We start from the raw sequence: 19865 nt of genomic DNA, 5'->3' as shown, positions 1-19865 counted from the left end.
GGAAGAAACCTCACAACAGGATCGGGGAGGGGGTGAGTGAAAGAGTACGTTTTTTATACCTTAAAAACAAAGCATGACTGACTCATTTTAATACAAGCATTTATTATACTGATAAAATGAATCCAAACAGTCATTTATGATGATCATTTCTCATGAAGCAAGCAGAATGACATTTTAAATGCTACAGTTTTACAGCAGAGGATACCGAGGGCTTTAAAGTTCACAGTTAATCAAAAGGAAACACTATGTACAAATAAACAGGAGAAAATTTTCTCCTGTTTCTGAAAGGTGACCGTGCTGTCAAAATCATAGAGGAATCTAAGAGTCGAGTACATAACCTGATGACCTCTGGTGAAAAGTACAGTACAAGGAGAAGAATGAAGGTCAAAAGAATAGGACTTCCCTTCAGTTTCCATCTCGAAAGTCTGCTGCACTCATCTGAAAAGAAATAAGTAAAAGTAAAAAATGTTTTATTTTTAATATAATGCCAAATCACAACAACAGTTCCCTCAAGGCGCTTTATATTGTAAGGTAAAGAACCTACAATATTACAGAGAAAACAGAAAAACCCAAAAGACAAACTCTTGACACAAAACGTGCTGGCAGTTACAGGGTAACAGGGTTAGCAAGAAAGAAGAGCTTCATGCTTTTATTATCAATGTTCTCATTTCAACAAAATTGAGACAATTTAGGCCAAAATACATCAGGAAAATATTCTCAGCTACATGAAGAACAATGTGTCCTGTAGCCAGTGGTCTAAATCACACAGTACAGAGCTCAACATCATAGAGGCAGACTGGATTACGTGAAAAAATACAATACTGAGACCAAGCGCAGGTACTGACTCAAATAAAAATAAAAACAGACAGAAACCAGTCAAAACTCATGTCAAAAAAGGATCAGAAACCAGTTCAAAGTCATGCTAGAAACAGGTCAGAAACCAGTTCAAAGTCATATCAGAAATTGGCATGTCAGAAGCCAGCCTAAAAACCAGTGGTGCAGTTTAGTTTACTGGTTAGCAGGCACGCATGCCTTATAGCTGAAAGCTTGGGTTTGGTCGACCAGCAATCCTTTGCTTCATCTTTCCTTGCACCCTCTCACCTTCCTATCAAGTCTTGACTGCTAAACTGCCAAATAAATGTTAAAATCTTTAGAAACCCTCCCAAAATCATGCTGGACCCTAAACTTTGAAAAGAAGAACGAGGAGCGCTGTCCAAATCATGGACGGCGTTGTCCTGTCAGATGGAAAAAAAATGGAAATAAACTGAATCTACCTGGGTGGCCCACACAAGTGAGGATGACGTACTAAACACTTGAGGGAGTTTAAACATTAGTATGGCAACATGCAGCAGGTGTGTCAAAGCTACACCGACTAAACTAACACACAGCAGCGCAACACTGAAGCTGCATCTACCTGATGGTCAAAGTCTTCGAGATCCAGCAGATTGTTGGCCTGAAAGCAGACCTAGAAGACAGACAGAAACATTGTAGAGGGATAGACAACAGGAACAGCTGATGCAGTAAAGGGGGGCTGGAGCCTGTCCCAACACTAGAAACTGGTGTCCATAAAAGGAAGTCCCTTTTCAATGACATCATGCAGTGCCAAGAGGAAAAAACAAAACAAAAACTGTTTCTCCAGGGGCAGAAGGTCATTTATACTGCCATGTTTTTAAAAAAGAGACAAAGATTACTCAAAATTTCTCTCTCTTTCCATCTCTAAATGACATCAGAGTGTAAAGATTCAGCGCCAGCTGCTTTCAGACGCCATCAATATGCTCCTTCCAAGTGAGGGGAATCACTGCTGATGGGTTTTGGACAATTGTCCCCATTCAGAGCATGCAGAGCAAATTTCCATTAATTTGCATCTTTGCGTAGACAGACGACAACAGTAACATGTTTTAGGATGTTTGATCTTCAGGTTCACCCTCCTGGTTGTAACAAACTTGATGGTCTTGCTGACAGGACCTCTCGGTTTTGTGGCGACCTCGTTCACCAAAAAATGCATGCATGCACACACACGCACACACACGCACACACACACGCACACACTACTGACATATTCAAGAGTGGAAACAATGAAAGTGAAGATGAACCAGAATCAGTCCAAATCCTCGGGCTCCTGCTTGCCCGCTGCAGTCTGCATACTGCCACAAGGTGGTGCTGAAAGGGCCATCCACACAGAAAGCAGCAAGGTGGTGACTAGAGAGTGAATGACAACCAGCAACTTCAAGTGATGATGGGTAAAACTGAGGATTTGAGGACACATGACCAATAAGCATGTGATATTAACTTGTCCGCCATTTTGTCATTGTGACGATGTAGGATCGAGCAAATAAAGTTCCACTCACACACGCTCAGAGACCAGTTGTGAGAGAGAAATCAATTGTGATAGCTGGTGGGAAAATAATTGCTAAAGCCTCAGTTAAACGGACTGACAATTTGGTCCCTGACAACCACCTGTTGCTAGGGAAAAATGCGTATTGCCCATCCGATTGGCAAAGACCTCCTCGTGAGCAGTTGGACTTGTCTACAGACATTGCCCAACTGCTCAAGATCGTTTGCCTTCAAAATAAAAGCTCTGGCAAAGGGTGACAAAGAGTGTCTGTGAAGGTTCTCAGTCATCCAGGTCATCATAGTCTACAGAGCTTGGAAAGAAAAGCGTCTGGACTTAAAGCCACTTCATAAACGCATGGCACAACATAGAAGAACCTCCTCCACAGGACAAGACTCAGCTGTTCATCTGCATCTAAAGGACAAAGGTCGCTCTTTTAAGGATGCCAGTGTTCACATTTTGGACAGAGAGGACAGACGGTTTGAAAAAGAGGAGTGAAAGAAGCATCTATGTCCACTGTGAACGACTGTCTTTGAACAGAGGCAGTGGTTTACAACGCCAACTGTCTGCCATCTATACTCCAGTTTTGAGATCCCTTCCCAGACACCTTAACAGCCACTCACACCCTGGGCCATCTGACCTCAGTAAATCACATGATAGGGTGGGGCTGGGCTTCACAAGGGGTACACCCGAAACCTTGGCTGATTGTGACCCACACCGTTTTCACACCTTGGACTGTGTGATTTGATAGAGGATCAATTGGGGGTCCATGACCCACTTGTGGACAATACCACAGGGCTGGGACTCTCCACCAATTGCTCTTAGAACTGAAGAAGCTTCTTGGATAGGAGGTGAAACATCTTAACCTCCTAGGACCTGGCGTCCACATATGTGGACATCACATTTTGGGTTATTTAGACCAAAATACTCAAATTTGCTCTACAAGGGCCTGATATCCACTTACGAGGACATTATACAACTACTGTTCTATCAAAATTTTAAACGAATATCCACATATGTGGCTCTGATTTTTCTTAAAAACGAAAATAAGGTAAAAAAAAAATCTGGTAATTCTTTGTTTTTACATTCATCGGGCCCCAATATGCCCAAATATCAAAGAGAAATTAAAAATGCATGCCGTGGAAGAGTTCAGGTCCTAGGAGGTTAAAGGAAACTTAAAGAAGTCCAGACGCTTTTTTTCCCAAGCACCCTAGGTTACAAAGATTGCAACTTTTACTTTGAAGGTGAACAGACTTCATTTCTGGTTTGCGTTGTACTTTTTTGAAGTTTTACTACTGCTCGGCTAATACCAAATTAATAGTTTAAACAGTGCTGACTCACCACAGCGTCAATGTCTCTGGGGCTCACATACTGCTCCAGAGCCTTGTAGTCGTCCGGAGACATCGGCATCATGTTGTCCTGTAGCCTGGACGGATGTCTGAACCACACGGACACAAACTCTGATTACACGTTAAGTCTTTCTCTTTAGTCGTGATGCGTTTGTTTCTCTCTGCTTACACTTCTGAAACCGAAATGAGCTCCGTCTTCATGTAGCCAGTCTTGTCTGTGTCTTCAAACTCCATCGGTTCAGCAGCTGGAAGGTAAATGAAGCTTGGATGAAGGTCTGCAGAGTATCAGAGTATTTATGGGCGAAAACCAAACGTGACGGCAGCTCTTACCCTCTGATGGTTTGGGGTAGTACTTCCCAAAGGCCTTGTCTTTGGGTATGTTGGGGTAGAGGAAGCGAAGCGGGTTCTCTGGGATGTTTTCCGCTGCCATTACCTTGTAGGTGCGGATGATGTCGGGGAGCGAGACGGCGGAAAGCTCCTTCTTCGTGTACGGCTCCACAGAGTGGAAGACCGGCTTGTCTGCGTGGAAAAAGAGACCGATGATATTAAATCTGAGGACTAAACCTCCTTCAAACTTACTTCTTGCACAGGACATCAAGGCTATTGGTTCATGTGGTTTGATTTGAAGTCGTAGAGAAATCTCCCAAAGTAAAAATGTCTCGTCAGCCACTAGAGTGCAGCCACATCTTTAGAGACGTTTAATCATGAAAACCTTCAAAATTTCAAGTTTTGTGTTGTTGAAAGTGTAAATGAAGGTCAAATGAAGTGACTCTATCTCATTACCGTGGACGTCGTGTTCGATCCAGGTGAAGGTGATGGCTCCCTCTCGGCTGCTCTCGCTGAACCTGAGCAGGAAGGTGCCCGGACACTTGTCAGTCAGCAGAGCCTTCTCCCTCTCCTTACTGATGAATCCCATGATGCAGCTGCAGGAGGAGAAAACAAACAAACTCACGTTTACCGTTTAAATTCTCCCCCCACGGACTCTCACAGCTTCACTAGAGCGCCACTCACCCATCGTTCCAGAGGGACAGCAGGTGTCTTTTGATCAGATCCAGGATACCTTCAATCCACAACCAGAAAGGGAACGCCTTCTCATTTGCGCTCTGCTGCTGGACGAATCAGAAAGTCTGGTTCAATGCACGATGAATAAAAGCGATTAGAGGTGAATATTTGTTGGCTCAGATCACGAGGCGGCCGCTCCAGAGTCAAGGCTTTGGAGCAAGCTGCCTGAGGAGGCTGCAGCCATGGGAACGTGGCTCAAGCGTCAGATATACTCAAAGCTTTTAAAGATTGTTTTAATGTTATTTGGGAGTAAACTTAGGGCCAATAGAAAAGAAGCTGATGACAAAGATACCCACTTGTTAGATGGATATAGATGCAGACACTGATATAAATACACTATGTTGCCAAAAGTATTCACTCAGCCATCCAAATCTTAAAATTCGGGTGTTTCAGTCATTTCCATGGCCACGACTGGATAAAATCCACCACCTGTGCATGCAGACTGTTTACACAGTCGCTCTGAGGAGCTCAGTGAATGAATGACTGAATGAGTCCAGCATGGTATCGTGACAGGATGCCACCTGTGCAACAAGTCCAGGCATGAAATTTCCTTACTACTAAATATTCCAGTCAGCTGTGGGATGCAGACTTTCTCCAAAGTCAATCACCAAAGACTGCCAATGTAAAGTGTCAGATGCAGTGGTGTAAAGCACTCCACCACTGGACTCTAGAGCAGTGGAAACGTGATCTCTGGAGCGAAGAATCACAGTTTTCAGTCTAGACCAGGGGTCGGCAACCTGCGGCTCTTTAGTCCTTATACTGCGGCTCCGCGTGGTTTGGGAAAATAAATGACAAGTATTTAGCTGAAGTGTATTTTTTGTGTTAGTTCTTTTTAAACTTGTAGTTTTAAATTGGAAGATTATTGTGATTTTGAAATATAAAAATAAAATTATATTTTATTATTTTCCGTCGCTCAAAATAAGCGCCACACTCGCGGAAGCTGGTGTACCCGCCGAAACGCCGTGCATTTATCCAGACTTTCAACCCCAGGTAGGCCAATTATGGATCTTCGGATCCACATTATGTCAGCAGCTCCACCGTGAACTATGTTAAAACAAACACCGCTCACGCCTCACAAATGACAGCTTACAGTCCTGCGTAAAGATGAAAGTGACTTCACTGTGCGCAGAGGTTCAGGAGCAGAAGTTCCATTGTAAACATATCACGGCAGACCCGACGATGTTTCCATGAACACGCTTTTCAGCATCTCTTTATTGACCACTTTTCACGGTTGCTGTACGCATACAGCCGGCTGTAGCTTTTCAGCTCACAGCCCGACAACACAACAGCAGAGAGAGCACAGACTTTAAAGGAGGCGAGGCGTGATTGCGGGTGCCGCTCAGGTGCGTCCGCCTCACCTGCAGCGGCGCTGCACACATTTACCAGGTAAAATAAATATAAGTAAATAAATAAATATTTATGCAGAATTTTGCAAATATTTGTTTTTAATTTTTTTAGTAAATAGCCAGTATTTGTATAGCGCTTTACTAGTCCCTAAGGACCCCAAAGTGCTTTACACATTCAGTCATCCACCCATTCACACACTGGTGATGGCAGCTACATTGTAGCCACAGCACACTGACAGAGGCGAGGCTGCCGGACACTCTGACCACCACCAGTAGGCAACGGGTGAAGTGTCTTGCCCAAGGACACAACGACCGAGACTGTCGGAGCCGGGGCTCGAACCGGCAACCTTCCGATTACAAGACAAACTGCCAGCTCTTGAGCCACAATCGCCCCGTTGCATAGTAGCATAGTGCTTTTTTCCAATTATTTTTTAAAATTCAGGTCAAGGCTCTGCTACGCTCCAAAAGTCCAAAGGTGATATAAAAGTGGCACACAACAGTTTTCTTTGCTACGTGGATCATTTTCCTTTTTGTTATATTTCTTTAAGAGTTCAAAATGTGTTAATTACATAAATAAAATGCAGTTTTCTCTGTAGCACTTCATGGATTTCATAAGCAACACACTTTAGTTGTTCACACAAAGCATAAAGGTAAAAAACAATAACAGTGTTATCTTCATTTTAGATGTCAAAAAGTATTTGTGGCTCCCAGTGTTTTCTTTTGCATGGAAACCGGGTCCGAATGGCTCTTTGGGTGTTACAGGTTGCTGACCCCTGGTCTAGACGGTACTTGTCTGACTGCATTGTGCAAAGTGTAAAGTTTGTTGGAGCGGTTATTATGATGTGGGTTGTTTTTTAGGAGTTGGGCTCAGACCCTTAGTTCCAGTGAAAGGAACTAAGAGGGTTCAGCATATCAAGACATGTCGGACAATATCATGTTCTCAGCTTTGAACAGTTTGCGGATGGTCCCTTCCTGGTACAACATGACTGTGCACCAGTGCACAGAGTAAAGTCAATGAAGACATCGATGAGTGAGCTTGGTGTGGAAGAACTTGACTGGCCTGCACAGAGTCCTGTCCTCAAATCAACAGTTTGACCTCACAAATGTGCTTCTGGAAGAATAGTAAAAAAATCCTCAAAACACTCCTAAACCTATGGACAGCCTTCCCAGAAAAGATGAAGCTGTTATAGCTGCAAAGGGCCAACATCATATCAAACCTTATGGATTAAGAATGGGGCGTCACTCAAGTTGATATATGTGTGTGAAGGCAGACGAGTGAGTACTTTTGGCAGCACAGTGTATCAAACAGTCTTTACGGACTTTTATTTGTAACTTTTACATCAACACCTGCATAATTGCATTTTTTTTTTTAAGTTTTAACCTTTGTGATTGTTACGTTGCCCTCTGAGTCTCCTGGTTGTGAATATAAATTAAATCATTATCAGCTGGATAAATGAGGCTTATCAGACTATGGCTCACCTTGCAGAACTTGGTCCAGGGGATGAGTCCCTCCGGGTTCCTCTGAGCTTTGGTTCCTTCACAGAAAAACAACCAGGTACAAACATCTGCAGGTTATTCATGTGTGCTGCCGGTAGAAGTTTATTAGCACAGCAGTGACAGTTTGTTGACTTTGAGCCATTCGTTTTGGTCTGCAGCTTTCTGAGCCTCGGATCATCTTATATTTCATCAGTAGTAAAGAAACGACAGATTGAGGGTTAAGATCTTTAGTTATAGTTAAGGTTTAAGCCTGTTATGAATAAAACAGAGACTTTAAAAGATATTTAGTGGCCTTAAATTTTCTTAAAACGTTACCACATGTTATTTTTGTGCGTCTCACCGAGCAGTTTATCAGCGAGCATGTTGAGCTGCTCCTGGTTCAGGCCTCGCTTGGTGACGGAGGAGAACTGCCAGCTGAGCACCTCGGAGAGCTGAGACCACTTCGCCGCAGGAGGGGAGAGGAAGAACTTCAGGTTCTGGAAAACATGACAGTTGGAGATCGATAAGAGACAAAAACGAGGGTACGTGGAGGTGCTAGGAGCGGACTGAAATCAAAGCGTGTTCTCACTTTGGGCTCCGTGGTCAGCATGTTGTACCAGAGGATGGAGGCCCAGCCGCTGGGTAGCTGGCAGACGTTGGAGATGACGACCACGGGCAGAGAAATGGCCTAGAAATAAAAAAACGACAGGAGGAAGCAGCAGGGTTTAATCTCCTCTATCAACTCCAGTTTAATTCTGAGCATGAACAAAGGGCAGGCGGCGGGTCTCACCTCAAGTTTGATGTCGAGTCCGGACTGGTTGAGCTGCAGCTCCGACTCAAAGCTGAGCGAGTGGAGCTCCTCGGTGACGATCAGAGGACCCTGAACACCCAGAGACACACTCAGCTTACCCAAAACACACAAGACCCTTCCCCAAGCCTCTGCAGGAAGCATGCAACGTTCCTGTAACTAAACTTCACTCTACATCACCAATCTACCACCACATCAAATGTAGTTTACAAACTATGTGTCCATATCTGTCCTTACGTCACATTTACAGAGGTTACATATAAAGTGGAATGAGGTTCCTCATATAGCTATGTAAGCTGTAATGCAGGACAATGAATTCTTATCTTTTTCTAGTGTGCATTACATATAAAATGATTTTTTAGGCCACTGTTAGTTCTATAAAATCCCTTCAGTTTTTTCTAAAGAACTTTTATTTTGAAGCATTCGCACTAACATGCCCTGGGAAGCTGAAACGGTGATTTTCATGTGACATTCGGCCTGGACAGCATTACTAATTTAATGGTTATATTCCACCACACAAAAGAATAAGCGCAGAGAAGGAGGGCGCGCTCCTACAGCTAAAGAAGAGGAAGAAAAAACATCCAGGTAGACGAGTCTGTTGCATATTGAAGGCCTCTATGATGACTGTAAAACAGCCAGTATGTGACCTGCAGTCTCAAACACACAGAGCAGGTTTGTGTATTATATAGAATAAAGTTTTAAAGGCTCTTACGTCATTTGTTCTGTTTCCAGGTCCTTTCTGTTCTTTGAGTTGCTGTATGGAGATTAAGTTGGAAAGGCGTCACTATTAGGGTGTCTAAGAAATCTCCCTATATAATAAAAACAATATATAACCAGTGGAAGGGAATACTGTGGGTTTAATACTAAGACACTGATTTTACCAAATGTCTGAACTCTGCTGCCAGACTGCCGTTGGACTCCTCCATGTTCATGACTTTGGTGTTTGTCCCCAAAATGTTAAACCTCCTGAACCTGATTCAAAGATGATCAATGGAAAGCTATTAATCAGCTGCGTTACTGAATAACACGTTATATGTTTCAATGTGTATGAATGGATTTCAGACGCACCCTTTCTTCTCTGTAACATCCCTGAGGAGAAAAAAAAAAGTGTTACATATTTGGAAATGCAGCATGATGATTCAAAGTGGCAAAAGCAAAGGTGAGAATTTGCTTACTTATCAAACAGGGCCTTGACTTTGAGCTGGTAGTTAAACTCTTGCAGTTTCACCAGAAACCTGAACAGAAAGGAAACGAGACTGAAACAGGAAGCTGACGCACACCAACGGATAAACATCACCTGACGCAATTTCTGCATTTTCAATTCATTTGGGTACAAAACAAAGAAGGAAAAATTCTTATTTTATTTATTTTGTGGGATGAAGAACTCTCTTTTAACAGGAAGAAACCTCCAGCAGAGCAAGCTCAGGGATGTATAGATAGTATGGATACCAATGTTGGTATCAGTATTGGATCAATACCAAGCACGACAGGACCAAGAGTGTAATAAACTGGTTTTGTTTTATTTATTTTTAGAAATTATATAAATTATTCTATAAATTATATAAATGTAAAAATGATTTAGTGGTCAGGGCAGAAATCACGTAAACACTTCACATTTAACTTCTTACCGAAGTTTCACCGTAAACTGGACGCCTGTTTTCAACACCAGTGGTCTCTGTGGGTGGGTGGGCATGCAAGGCTGCCTCTCTACAACTAGAGAGCTTCACACAGATCAGAATCCAGGTTAACAGGCAATAATAACGCTCAGCAATAATAATGATAATAATAACAATAAAGAGTGAAGGCTTTCATACTTGGAGAGCAGGTTTTTGAGGAGCTCCAGAGCTCGGGCTTCCAAGTAAGCCTTCTTCCCTGTGATGGGGTCGTTCTCATAAGTGAACTTCTGCTCCAGCTCCTGCAGCTTCTTCAGGTGCTGACGGACCTGCTGCAGACTCTCCGCTACTGCTGTGAACCTGCAGGAGGGCGAGGACAGAAGATCAGTTAACACACCAACATAAAAGGTTGTCAACAGATGAAGCACCCAGTCGACCGAGGAACTGTTCATGAACTGGACCTTGGATTACTTTTGGTTCTCCATTTACTTTCAGTCATTTATCTCCTCCACTTAGGATCTTTCCATATCGTTTAGTGACCCCTTTCATCTGTTTATCTACCATGTAACATCTTTTATCAAACTATTTTAACATCTTATTAAACCCCTTTAGCCTTTCTTCTCAAACAGGTTGACATCCTCGCAGGTGTTTAATCAAAATGAACTAAAGAAAAAAAACTGATGGAAAAATTAAGAGGTAGACGATGAGGAAGGTGAGGGAAATATTAAATATAGGTGGAAGAATGAAAAAGATACTAAGATTGATGGCTAAGCAGAAGAGGAAGTGAAGAAAGAGGCGGTTAAAGAGAAAGACATGGGATGGAGAGGGCGGCTCACCAGTTCTGCAGCTGGTCCACGCAGGCGTTGGGCGGGCCACCGATGCAGGCGATCTTCTGACGCTGCTTCCAGTCGGGCAGCTCCTCAGAGATCAACTCTGCCAGCAGGGCCTGAGTGACGTTCAGCAGCTCGTTCAGCCCGAGCACAGCGTCCTAAAAAAATCAAAACAAAAAAACCCCACACCCAAGAGTCCATCGCATCAGTCACATCAAATGTCCTGTTATGGCGTTTAAAACTCCTCAGAAAGAAAGTTTATAAGATCAAAATGACTTTATTGTTACAACCCAGTGACCTCAAAGGGATTATATGTTAGTCGTGTTTCTAGTCACCTGACGCTTGGCTTTCAGCTCAAAGCACATCCTCCCGACTGTCATCTTCTCCTTCTCCAGCTCCTTCACCGTCATGCCGTTCATTTCATTCTCTGCGGAGGAAGAAGGAAAAAAAAATCCACACAATTAAAACTTGGAAGCAACATAGATTAAATGTTAATATGAAGTTTTAAGACCATTTAATATATGTCAGTTTGGAAAAGCCCTTTCACTCTGTAATTTTACCAACACAAGCTACTTTGTTCCAATTTTTTAAGATCAGAATAAACAGATCTGACCAATCAGATCACCGCATTTGGCAACAAGTGCGCTTTAGCTCAAAACCTCAAAACTCAGTCAGCTTTCTGAAATTATTTCTCTGCCTCCAAGAACTCAAATTGCCCCTTGACATGTTGATCTTCACTGTATTACCAAAAGTATTTCCTCAGCCATCCAAATCACTGCAATCACATTTTGGGGATTGGCTCTACAGCTGAGCCTGGACGAGTTTGCTGATTTCCTCACCTCTGTTCTTCAGTGTGTTGACTTTGAAGTCGTACTCGTCCTGCAGGTCTTCTACGTTCTTAATGTTCTGATCCACCACCTGAAAAAGTCAAAGGAACCGAGCCCGTTAGAGATTTTCCAGCAGAGCCGGGCCAACCTCGAGCTGGGACCTACACCCGGCGTATAGTTTTACCTGGACTATGTGCTTCATCTCTTTCACTTTGTTGTCCAGCTTCTGTTTCTCTACCACCATGGCCGACACTGCCCCATCGGTCTCATCCTACCGAAACAAACGTCACACATTTTAACGTCTCCGAAACAGAAACAGGTTTAGACTCTTTGGGATCTTGAAAAGTAAAACTGAATTCAGGTATTAATTTAGACATAGAGGTTAAAGTTCTGCTAAACAACAACATCAGATCAAGATTACACCCACTCCAAGTGTCTCAATCTTAAGACAAAATCTGCTCTCCTTAGCTAACATTAAGCATCATTATCACGGAGTATATCATCGTTTTGATAGCAAAACTGCATCAATCTTAATGTATGTGGTGTAGATGAACAGAAACCCGTGCTGCTACCCTCATGTTTGATCAGATTTCTAGATAAGGCATTTAAAAGTAAAAACAAAGAAGAGGGAAGAAAACCGAGAATCGTAAAACATGCTAAATAAAGAAGGAACACTTGCTGTAGTTTTAAGGTGTTCAGACTTTTCAGGTATTTGACATGTGTTCTGACTTGTAGACGTATCACTTGGGTCATAGTTTTGTCCACTGATCTGTCTGCAGAGGAGCAAATTTTAGCCAGTTTCTCATCAGGGCCAAAAACATCACTCTGGGATTGATGAGGATATCACAGGCAAGTATTTTCTTTTCCAGGCATGTCCCACCGGGAGAGGCCCCAGGGCAGACCCAGGACACAGCTTGGTGTTCCTCCAGATAAGTGGAGGAGGTGGGTGGGGATGGCTTGGGAGAGGGAGGCCTGGGCATCTCTGCTTGGGCTGCTGCCCCCGCGACCCGGCCCCGGATAAGCGGAAGAAGATAGATGGATGGACAGATGGTATTTCCTTTTAAATTAAAAGTAATTTATCCCACAAGCGTTGCAGTTTTATACATGACAAAATAATAGGTATAAGGGGTGTAATGAAGTAGATCCTTTCTATCTTTTAGATCTGGTAGAAGGTCGCTTTAATGTTCTGATTATGGCTTGTGGCTGTGAAACAGAAATTTCTGTGTAAGAGTGGAACGATATCATGCAGATGAAAAATTACTGGGAAAAAAAACAAAAACAGGATGTTTTTTTTTTTTACTCTGTGAGAGTAAGAGAATATAAATAGCATGAAGATGAAATGGTTTATTTAATGCACTAAAGTTATAGTACATAAGAAAAATTTTTTGATTGATGATTGTGAGGTTGTTTCTGTTGGTTTTTCATTTTGAAGAATGAGAACTCCGTCCCTGTGTGCATATTGGGCTTTGAGTCATAGAGCATGCAGACATGTACGCACCGTGCATCAGCATGATTTTGGAGCATTCAAGCAGCCATTAAGTTGGAAAAGTAATACAATTCTTATCATTTGTTCAGCTATTTTTGTCTTGAAAGCATCTTTTCTCTTGCATTAAGGTGCATCTGGTAGGATTTATGATGGTCTACCAGCACCAGAAGCTGGCTGTAATCCACCTATAAGCTGTTTGAATCCTGAACACTCGTTTATAACTTAAACCCCAGATGTGTGAGCCTAAAAGTAAATGTGTATTTAAAGCCAGAGTGTGATTAATGGAAGGATTTAGATCTGTCGGGTGTTATTCTGCTGTTATAGTTATGTTCTAACAACGAAACCGAGCTGCAGCTTTTACCTCGGTGCTCTTTGCAATCTCCAGTATCTTCAGCTCCTCCTTCAGGTTTCTGGAGATGATCATGGCCATGTGGACGGGATCTTCCTGGAAGCGATCCTGGAGAGAGAACCGCTCGTACTTTTAGTTACATAAAGGAATTTAACCTGCCTCACACAGAAGTGTTTCCAATCCAGGGTCGGACCTGCAAGTTCCTCTTGATCTTGCGAATGTTGTGCTGCAGCAGGAAGTTGTTCTCCAGAGCGAAGCGGCTGTGTTGGTCGTCCAGCTGAGCGAGAAGGTCGTGGAAACGAACGGTGGCCAGAGAGTCCTGCACGGCCACCGTGTCCCTGAGGAGACCACAGTAACTCTTTGAGTAGCATGAACAGAAGACGCTCAGTTTGGGGTTAACCTTGAAAGGGTTACAAATTGGTTTTCAGCAAATGCTGTGCTTCAACAAAACCTTTATTCAAATATTGAGAAGTCCATGATTATCAGTCTCATTAGCTCAAACACTTTTGCTTTGGTCTGATAAAAATCTAGCAATGGAACCGTTAATGAACAGATGCTGAAATGATGACGAAGGACAGGTATTTCTGCACTTTTACAACCAGGATTTTATGGGCTGTGAGGACTTTTCCCCCCACATGTAATTAACTTTGTGCAGCTGAACCAAAACTCTCAATATGCACAATCCCTGCATTGTGGATACAATGTCGTGAAGCTTTCCATATCCTTGGTGACCCTGTTGTTTTCAAGTGCAGGACCATAGATCCAGATCCACGTCCACAAGTGTGAGCTCGCTTCTGTTTGGTCTACGATGCCGATACAAATGCACCTACAGTTTTCTTTTCCATCAGGACATCCAGTTTAACTTTTCCTCTTTTTATTGTGTGGAGGGGATATGCCAGATAAAAAAATTCAGGTAGATCGGTACAGGTATTACAAAAAAACAACTTTTTAATGGTTCAAACGAGTCGATGAGAAACGTGTGCCAAAAAAAAAAAAAAAAAGACGCTGCCCTTTATTCTGACTTCTTACCAGTCGATGCTTTCGATCCACTTGCTCAGGTACTGCCGGATGTCCATGGGGAACGAGTCATCGTACAGCTGATCCACCTGCTCCAGGTACTTGCTGTCCAGCATCTGAAGCTGGCCCCACTGCGCCATCTTCTGGTGAATGAAAGCAGCTCTGTCAGGACATTTTTTGCACGATGTGGCACAGTCAATGTAAAAGACAGGAGAGTCTAAAAGCTGCATTCTTACTAATGACCAGCAGGGGTAACCTGTGAGGTAGCCTCTTCCCCTGCTCAGTGATAAATAAATAAACTAAAAACTAATAAATAAAATAAATAATAAACTAATAAAATAAACTCTCTTGGTGCGTTTTTTCACTAAAATCTGTATTTTCACATCTTGCTAATTAAACATGAACTTAATTTTATTGCTTTTTATCTGTGTTCGTGTCAGAAATAAGAGGTAATCAGTGCCACTCAGTTTCAAAACAACAGATAGGTGATGGCCAAATTGCTCAGCTTCATGATTTTCCTAAAAAAAACAGAAGGTGGCTACATATATACAGGCTTTTCTACTGAGCATCAGGCAAGATTATTCACCATTTTAGTTTCACAGATAAGAAATGTTAAAGTGTTTTTTCTGTCATACATATCCTGTTTCGTGGTGGATGTTCATATGAAACATGCACCAGAGCTTCAAATAATGAGGACAGTGTATGTGTGAGTAATCGCTGTAGCCTCAGACTGCTCTAAATACTCAGTTTCAATTATTTATTTTCCTACTCTTTGATCTTTATGATGTCATGGAGGGCACATATCTCTAACATGTGCAACAAAAGCCTTGATAGTGAGGGGCAGCCAATCAGAGAAAAGTCAGCTTAAAAGTGAAGGAGCTAAAACAGCTTAGACAAACGATGAACTGGAGACCAAGTATGAGATAAATAAGGATTATTCTGATCTGGGAATCATGCAAAGCTACTCTAGCAGAGTCCAGGAGTGAAATTATAGAGCTGGAAATAAGCAGAAAAAGTCTGATTTTATATACTTTTTCACTGGTGTGTCATCAAAGACTGAAGAAAACCCTAGCTGGGTTATTAAACGCCCACAAACGCAGATCATGTGTGTAAATTTATCGACATGTATGTCACATTTCTGTCTGCAGTCTTCAGCTGTAGACACACAACAGTTAACATACAGAATCTGTTATCATGAGGCTGTGAGATAAAAGTGGCAGAAATCTGAGACTTTTTAAAAACCCTTTAAAGGGAATTTACGCTTTTTGAGAATTCGCTAGACGTGGATACTCAGTTAAAGTTTATATACAGTGTAGATGTGTATAATAATCCTGAATAAATAAAGGAAACATTTTTTTAGTCATTTGTTCAGAGCTTGGTTTTCCAAGAAGTCATCTTAAACCCATAAATATATGAGGATAATTCAATAGATCTAATTGAAAATATTTTTTTTATTTCTGACTCTCCTTGCATCACTGTGGACAGAAGACAAAAGTCAGGAAGCTCCAAAACATTTTTCTCACTACAGAAAACCAGCTGCTTGTTTACAGTGTGAGAAATTGTGAAATTATAAGTGCTGACTCGAGGATTGTCACGGGCTGCCACCCACCTCCTTCCTGGCTCAGTTGTGCTCTGACTTAAGATCAGAAAGTAAAAGCAAAGAAAGATGTGTGTGTGATGATGTAAAGGAACATCCAACACTGATTTCTGTTAAAAGCAGCTGAATTTCATAGACACTGAAGCTCAAACTGTAATTAGCTGCACAGATTAATTCCCATATTGTAAAACAGGATTGTTTGACAGCTAAAGAAGAGACAAATTAACCTTTTTGTTGTTTACTTTTTTTTTTTTTAATTGCGTTTTTAAACGCAATCTTATCTGTGTTTATCTTGTTCTAAGTGGCTAAACCTGAATGTAGGAGGCGTCTAAGGTCAGCTTAGGTTTCAATTTCCCCACAAATGCGACTCTGCCTCCAGCATCAGTTAAAAAATATATCATTAAGAGTATTTAAACGTATGTGTATCTATATATATATATGACCTAATTCCACATTCATAATACGATCATAGCCAATAAATCCATTTCACAGCTTTAATTTTTAATCTTTCTGGCTCCCCAAGTCACTTAAGGCAGCCCTGTGGTCCTTTCCAGCTCTCATCAGCCAAACTCTAATCGGTAATCTGTCTTTTTTAAGATTCAAGCAGAGCCCCTTATTTTAACGTCTAACAATACAAGACTCAATAGATTCTCTATATGTTGGTGCCTCACCTGAGAGATCGGCATATACAATAATTCATCTGGTGTTACACATCGACTAAGATCCCGACTTTTACACTGGGTTGACAGGTAATTATTTACGTTTCGGACCCCTAATGGTTGGAGGTATGGACGTAAGCGTGTTAAGATTTGATTTAAATAACGGCTACGGACAGATACACAAATATGAACACATACACAGAGGAACTCTTATATCGCGTAAACTGCCATCAAGTGTTTGCAGGAGTCGTTTTTTTATTAAGCATTACCGATTAGCAACGTCAAGTTTAAGTGCTCTCCTAGCACGGCTTGCTGTATAAAAGGGTCACAGAGGCGATTTATATATAACAACGTCACCTTTTGAACATGTAAGTCGTGTAACTTACCTTTAATGTAAAGGTAACGTGTACAAGCTTCCACGGGAAGTAAGTTGTTTCCGAAAACGCTTGAGTCCCTAAATGTGCCTAACAAGCCACACAGCTCTCCTACCTTTTTTCTACTCCGGTGGCGCAGCTTACTTTACGGAAACACTATCAGCCAATCACCGCACACCATTTACGACAAGCCCCCGCCTTTTTCCACGAGTCAGCCAATCACAAAGAGGGAAAAACGGCTGTTGTTGACAGCTACCAAGCATGCCTAAAAAAAAAATACACAGAAGGAGTTTTTTTTATTTAAAGCTGCCCCTGTACGCATAACATCAAGAGTCAAGATGTATTTTGTCATTGTTCATAGTCAAAGAAAACGACACTGTACATAAAATGTATTTTTAATTTAGTTTAAAGCAACATGACCCAGGCTTTTCGGAGGGAGAAAGTCAGTACACAGAAGAGCCGAGAGTGACCACGTGTTTTCAGAGAAAGCGAAAGCTGCAAGGACACCTACAACTCTGAAACTGAAACTTAACTTAAAAGTTATGTTTGATCGTTGACATGTGAAAAAATTCTGGAATAAGAAAGTAATAACTGAAAATAAAAGACGTATTTAAAAAACATAACAAAAAACACGAAACTTTAAAAAATATATATTATTGTCTAAATATCAAAAGTTATAATCTTGTACCGACAACAAAAAGGTGCTAATCACCGGTTTTAAAACGTAATTATTTCACTAATATTTATTCTTTGTAGTTCTTATATTTTACAAAGTTGAAAACTTCAATGGAGTACAAAAGTCTTGACCCAGCCCACATTTCTTCCAAGAAGTCAGAATTTCCTGTAATTTTCTAAGTGGTTTTGAGCAGTATTTCCCCAGGCTTTCCAAAGACCTCTCAAAGTTTTTCTTTAGGCATTAGCTACATTTCCACTTCACTTAAGTCTTTCAGAGGAAAAAAGAAGTGGTAGATGCATCTGGACCTTCAGCTGATCCATCTAATGTTCACTGAAGCCTCATCAGAAATGGTCTCAGTGGAAGGTGGCTGTCAGGAAGCCATTCTTAAACAGGAAGGGAAACAGGAAGAAAGGGCCTGAACTGAAAGGAAGTGGAAACCAGTCTGATGGAGTGATGAATACAGATCTGAATGTTTATGGTTCTAATCATCATTAGTATGCAGACCGGTAGGCAGAAAAGAGGTACAGTGAGTGTTTACAGTCATCTGTATAACATGGTGGAGGCTCCGACATTGTTTGGGCTGCATTTCAGTCAACGATGTTGAAGATCTTTGTCAAAACTGATGAATTATCAACATAGAAAAGTACCATCACATTTTGATCCAGCATGCAATACCATCTGGAAAGCATCTGATTGGAAACAGTTTCATTTTTCTTCATGACAATGATCCAAAACACACTGCCAATGCAGTAGAAACATACCTGGATAGACAAAAAACACAGAGTGGAACACTATCAGTCATGGATTGGCCTCCCCAGAGCCCGGACCTCAACATTATTGAAGCAGTGTGGGATCATGTTGACAGAGAACAGAACAGAAGGCAGAAACATCCAAAGAAGAGCTTTGCATGTCCTTCAAGAAGCCTGGAGAACTATTCCTGAAGAAATGACAGATTTCGATAAATCAATCACCTGTTTCTCATTATCCTGCTAGGAACCTTCTAAAATAGGGGTGTGGAACTCCAGACCTCAAGGGCCAGGTCCTTAGACATGTCCTTGGTCCAACACAGCTGATTTAAATGGCTAAATTACCTCCTCAATATGTCTTGAAGTTCTCTGGAGGCCCGGTAATGAACTAATCATTTGATTCAGATGTGTTGACCCAGGGTGATATCTAAAACCTGCAGGCTGGCCCACCAGACCTTGAGGCCTGGAGCTCCCCACCCTGTTCTAGAGGCTATCATGAAGTTGCTGAAAGCAGTGCATCATCCACCAACCAGTTTGACCGGTAGACAAACTGCAAAGGGTCCAACTGGTGGCCTGTAATGTCCTTCACATGGGCTAACACCAGGTGTTCAAGGGATTTCATGACCACAGACGTCAAGGCGACAGGCATACATGACATGAATTCTGAATTTCAGTACCCCTCCCGAAAATCTCCCGGAGCCACCATTCTCCCAAATTTCTCCTGATTTTCCACCCGGACAACAAAAATGAAAAACCATATCCCAGAATTCATTCCAGCCATTTCCAGTTTCCAACAATGGCGGCAGCTACTTAGGTTTAATATTACTCTTATTACTCTTTCTGGGTTGAAACTAAACTTTTAGCATATTTTCAGGCGAGAATGTAGGTGCGTAAACTTCAAATATCTAAGCCGGCAAGAACAGCGAACTCCCAGCACATCGTTTTCAAACCCCCGCGGTCTTTCGCCACTCAGGTTAAACATGATATATGAGTCACTTAGATAACCTAAAAATGTTATTGTTTTTTATTTATTTCAGTGTTTTATTTGTTATTTGAGTAAATCGGTTTGGCTGAGATTAAAGTTATTAGATAAGATTAGATTAAATAAAACTTTATTAATCCCTTGGGATGGTTCCTCTGGGGGTTTTCACACAGCTGAATAAACGTCAAACAGAAAACTGATTAAACAGAAGTGTGAGATGGTCGAGAATTTACACCAGCGTCTGGTTATATTTAGATAGCAACGAGCAGATGTCAGAGAGCTCGTGACATAATTCTGAAGGGTAGACCGTCACAGTCGCTCACTTCCGGCCTACCC

General features: G+C 41.8%; 1 protein-coding gene across 6 annotated transcripts; it reads right to left on the bottom strand.

Annotated features, from left to right (window-relative positions):
• Window positions 1–85: 85 nt before the first annotated feature.
• Window positions 86–17260, bottom strand: LOC102784252 (signal transducer and activator of transcription 1-alpha/beta-like). Of its 6 annotated transcripts, none has more exons than XM_087835718.1 (25): window positions 17138–17260; window positions 14508–14638; window positions 13672–13816; window positions 13491–13586; window positions 11828–11914; window positions 11656–11734; window positions 11152–11243; window positions 10823–10974; window positions 10188–10346; window positions 10002–10094; window positions 9549–9608; window positions 9442–9462; window positions 9255–9345; window positions 9086–9127; window positions 8356–8445; window positions 8155–8253; window positions 7927–8062; window positions 7569–7624; window positions 4693–4790; window positions 4465–4604; window positions 4012–4200; window positions 3851–3926; window positions 3674–3770; window positions 1415–1465; window positions 86–438 (listed from the first exon to the last, which is right to left on the bottom strand). In XM_087835718.1, the coding sequence occupies exons 2-25, from the start codon at window positions 14633–14635 to the stop codon at window positions 406–408; spliced, it is 2310 nt and encodes a 769-aa protein (XP_087691844.1). In that variant the 5' UTR covers window positions 14636–14638; window positions 17138–17260; the 3' UTR covers window positions 86–405. The 6 variants fall into 6 exon arrangements, with proteins under 6 accessions (XP_087691844.1, XP_087691845.1, XP_087691846.1 ...); XM_087835719.1 differs by having other exon boundaries at window positions 4693–4787; XM_087835720.1 differs by lacking the exon at window positions 1415–1465.
• Window positions 17261–19865: the final 2605 nt, after the last annotated feature.

This window comes from Neolamprologus brichardi, chromosome 23, assembly GCF_056152115.1.
Source record: "Neolamprologus brichardi isolate AB-2024 chromosome 23, ASM5615211v1, whole genome shotgun sequence".
NCBI lineage: Eukaryota > Metazoa > Chordata > Actinopteri > Cichliformes > Cichlidae > Neolamprologus > Neolamprologus brichardi.
The sequence above is the reverse complement of the archived record's forward strand: the minus strand, read 5'-3'. Positions and strand labels throughout refer to the sequence as shown.